This window comes from Coregonus clupeaformis, unplaced genomic scaffold (assembly GCF_020615455.1).
Source record: "Coregonus clupeaformis isolate EN_2021a unplaced genomic scaffold, ASM2061545v1 scaf2750, whole genome shotgun sequence".
Lineage (NCBI taxonomy): Eukaryota > Metazoa > Chordata > Actinopteri > Salmoniformes > Salmonidae > Coregonus > Coregonus clupeaformis.
This window is the reverse complement of record NW_025536204.1, coordinates 61,739-65,976: the sequence shown is the minus strand read 5'-3', so window position 1 is coordinate 65,976 and position 4,238 is coordinate 61,739. Positions and strand designations below refer to the sequence as shown.

General features: G+C 49.8%; 1 protein-coding gene across 1 annotated transcript; it reads left to right on the top strand.

Moving 5' to 3' along the window:
• Positions 1-280: 280 nt before the first annotated feature.
• LOC123489111 (phosphatidylinositol 4-kinase beta-like) lies at positions 281-4,238 on the top strand (the record flags this gene model as incomplete). The annotated part of the gene is made up of 8 exons (XM_045219794.1): positions 281-386; positions 509-615; positions 2,309-2,432; positions 2,546-2,659; positions 2,926-3,077; positions 3,365-3,497; positions 3,757-3,877; positions 4,030-4,238. Coding segments are annotated over 8 exons (1,039 nt in total), but the record flags the coding sequence as incomplete, so codon positions are not given.

Here is a 4,238-nt window from a genome sequence, read left to right as displayed (position 1 = left end):
CCGCAGCGCCCGCTCTGTGGACAACCTCCTCCCCGAGTGCGTTAGCATCGCTGCGCGAGCAGCGCTGCCGGGCAGTTTCTCCACCGTGCCCTAAACCTTTACGACAACGACGACCGAGGCCTGAGCATGACATCGTTGCTTGGAAGTGGAGGTTACCATGGCAACCACATGGTGGCACCGTCTGACTGTCGCATTTGGAAAAGCTAGTTGTTTGAAAGAGAGGTGAATCGATTACAGAAGTATCTTTTAACTCCGAAGAGGTTCTTCTTCTGGTTTCCAGCTCCCAGAAGAGCCACACCAGTAGCAGTACAACATCTCCCAGTTCTCTGAGGCCACCACTTACACCGAGAGCAAGGAGCCTGTCTTCACTCGCCCTGCGGCATCAGGTACAGGGTCACTGCCTGACAGAATTGCCCCTGCTAGCTTGTAGTTTGTCTTTCAAGACTTTCTTGTTATAGAGTTTTGGTCTGGATAGCTGTTTTACAACCTCATGTTTCTTTTGTCTTAGGCGACGTCTATCAGAGAACCTGGCCCACACCCCCCCACAACGTTCCGGAAAGATCCGGAGGACCCGTCCGCTGTGGCGCTCAAGGAGCCCTGGCAGGAGAAAGTCAGGTGGGTGATTGGTACATAGAAATATACACTGCTCAAAAAATTAAGGGAACACTAAAATAACAATCCTAGATCTGAATGAATGAAATGATCTTATTAAATACTTTTTTCTTTACATAGTTGAATGTGCTGACAACAAAATCACACAAAAATTATCAATGGAAATCAAATTTATCAACCCATGGAGGTCTGGATTTGGAGTCACCCTCAAAATTAAAGTGGAAAACCACACTACAGGCTGATCCATCTTTGCTGTAATGTCCTTAAAACAAGTCAAAATGAGGCTCAGTAGTGCGTGTGTGTGGCCTCCACGTGCCTGTATGCCCTCCCTACAACGCCTGGGCATGCTCCTGATGAGGTGGCGGATGGTCTCCTGAGGGATCTCCTCCCAGACCTGGACTAAAGCATCCGCCAACTCCTGGACAGTCTGTGGTGCAACGTGGCGTTGGTGGATGGAGCGGGACATGATGTCCCAGATGTGCTCAATTGGATTCAGTCATAGCATCAATGCCTTCCTCTTGCAGGAACTGCTGACACACTCCAGCCACATGAGGTCCTAGCATTGTCTTGCATTAGGGAGGAACCCAGGGCCAGCATATGGTCTCACAAGGGGTCTGAGGATCTCATCTCGGTACCTAATGGCAGTCAGGCTACCTCTGGCGAGCACATGGAGGGCTGTGCGGCCCCCCAAAGAAATGCCACCCCACACCATGACTGACCCACCGCCAAACCGGTCATGCTGGAGGATGTTGCAGGCAGCAGAACGTTCTCCACGGCGTCTCCAGACTCGGTCACGTGCTCAGTGTGAACCTGCTTTCATCTGTGAAGAGCACAGGGCGCCAGTGGCGAATTTGCCAATCTTGGTGTTCTCTGGCAAATGCCAAACGTCCTGCACGGTGTTGGGCTGTAAGCACAACCCCCACCTGTGGACGTCGGGCCCTCATACCACCCTCATGGAGTCTGTTTCTGACCGTTTGAGCAGACACATGCACATTTGTGGCCTGCTGGAGGTCATTTTGCAGGGCTCTGGCAGTGCTCCTCCTGCTCCTCCTTGCACAAAGGCGGAGGTAGCGGTCCTGCTGCTGGGTTGTTGCCCTCCTACGGCCTCCTCCACGTCTCCTGATGTACTGGCCTGTCTCCTGGTAGCGCCTCCATGCTCTGGACACTACGCTGACAGACACAGCAAAACCTTCTTGCCACAGCTCGCATTGATGTGCCATCCTGGATGAGCTGCACTACCTGAGCCACTTGTGTGGGTTGTAGACTCCGTCTCATGCTACCACTACCAAAACATCAGCCAGGAAGCATAGGAACTGAGAAGTGGTCTGTGGTCACCACCTGCAGAACCACTCCTTTATTGGGGGTGTCTTGCTAATTGCCTATAATTTCCACCTGTTGTCTATTCCATTTGCACAACAGCATGTGAAATATATTGTCAATCAGTGTTGCTTCCTAAGTGGACAGTTTGATTTCACAGAAGTGTGATTGACTTGGAGTTACATTGTGTTGTTTAAGTGTTCCCTTTATTTTTTGAGCAGTGTAATTACTAGAAGAGACAAAATGGATGGGCATACACAATCCCCCCACCCGAGGATACATGTCTGTCCCACTTAGTGCAGCGAAGACAACACATTGTGGCATTGTAAAGTCATTTGCTGTGTCTCACTATTTCTTTCCGCTCTCTCTCATCCCTCAGGCGGATAAGGGAGGGCTCCCCTTACGGTCACCTGCCAAACTGGCGGCTGCTGTCGGTCATCGTGAAGTGTGGGGCCGACCTGAGGCAAGAGCTACTGGCCTTCCAGGTGCTCAGCCAGCTACAGGTACTTGACTCTCCACAGTAGAGTCCCATTCCACAGAAATGCTCTGAATTATTTATTCTTATTAGCATTCATTCAATCACTAATTCGCTCCACTACTCCCCTTTCCTCTCCAGTCCATCTGGGAGCAGGAGCACGTCCCCCTGTGGATCAAGCCCTATAAGATCCTGGTGATGTCATCGGACAGCGGGATGATCGAGCCCGTGCTGAACGCTGTCTCTCTGCACCAGGTGAGCAGAGAAAATGAGATGGACCCAATTGTGCACTTGAAATCTCATGACAAAGTTGCCTAACAATAACTTCAAGCCGAGTTGTTTAGCTATGTAATCCAGTACCTCTTGGGATGAAAGATTTTGATAATCTAAGTAATGGTTGATCACGCACTGGAATTTCCGTGTCAGTTGCTAATTCTAATGGAATGCCGTGTCGGTAGCTTTTTCTAATGGAATACTGTGTCTGTTGCTATTTCATACAAAATGCTGTTTCTGTGCTCCAGGTGAGGAAGCAGAGCCAGCTGTCTCTGCTGGACTACTTCCTGCAGGAGCACGGCAGCTACACCACCGAGGCCTTCCTCACCGCCCAGTGCAACTTTGTGGAGAGCTGCGCCGGCTACAGTCTCATCTGCTACCTGCTGCAGGTTAAAGACAGGTGGGCAGCCCTCCCTTTTCACCCCTCTTCAGTTTCACTCGTTACATTACTCACATGTTCCATTTCCCCTCTTAGCTTCCTTTGTCTTTGAGCCTGTTTGGCTACATTTACACAGGCTGCACAATTCTGATCTTTTGCCAATAATTGGGCAGAAGGTCAGAATTGGGCTGCCTGTGTAAACACAGTTTTTGTGGTCTGATATCAACTACCACATCCCACCCTCTCCTCTATTCCTATACCCTTTACTCAGTTCCCCTATCCCTCATCTCCTTTCTGTCTTTCTCCAGACACAATGGAAACATCCTCCTGGACTCGGAGGGCCACATAATCCACATTGACTTTGGCTTCATCCTGTCCAGCTCGCCCAGGAACCTGGGCTTTGAGACCTCCGCTTTTAAGCTCACCAGCGAATTTGTGGATGTGAGTCAAATGAATTATACTGCATGCGAATTTGCATTGTCATATAAGTGTAAACTGGAGAACACTGTGGAATTGATCATACAACTAGCTGCCTAACAATCTAGCTAGAAACCTCACAAAATGTTCACTGCATAAATGCATACATTTGTTAGTGTTCAAAGATGCTATTAGCGAGTTTGCTGGTTAGCTGCAGTAGCCTGCATAACCTGTTGGTTTTTTATGTGTAAAGACTAACCTCTGTTGTCTGTGGTTCTCTCAGGTGATGGGAGGCCTGGATGGAGACATGTTCAACTACTACAAGATGCTGATGCTCCAGGGCCTGATAGCTGCTCGCAAACACATGGAGAAGGTGGTCCAAATAGTGGAGATCATGCAGCAAGGTACTGTTAGCTAAAACGGTATATTAGCATGACCAGTGTGTTGTGGTGTTTTTCCATAAACATTATCTATCTGCCCGGTTTCTCTGTGGTCTTGGGATTGCAACTCCTCTGACTCCCTCTCCCTGGGTCTCCCCTCTCTCCTCCCCCACCAGGCTCTCACCTACCCTGCTTCCATGGCTCCAGCACCATCCGCTACCTGAAGGAACGTTTCCACATGAGCCTGACGGAGGAGCAGCTACAGGTGCTGGTGGAGCAGATGGTGGATGGCTCCATGCGCTCCATCACCACCAAGCTTTACGACGGCTTCCAGTACTTCACCAACGGCATCATGTGAACAGTTCGACACCAAACCCTACTACAT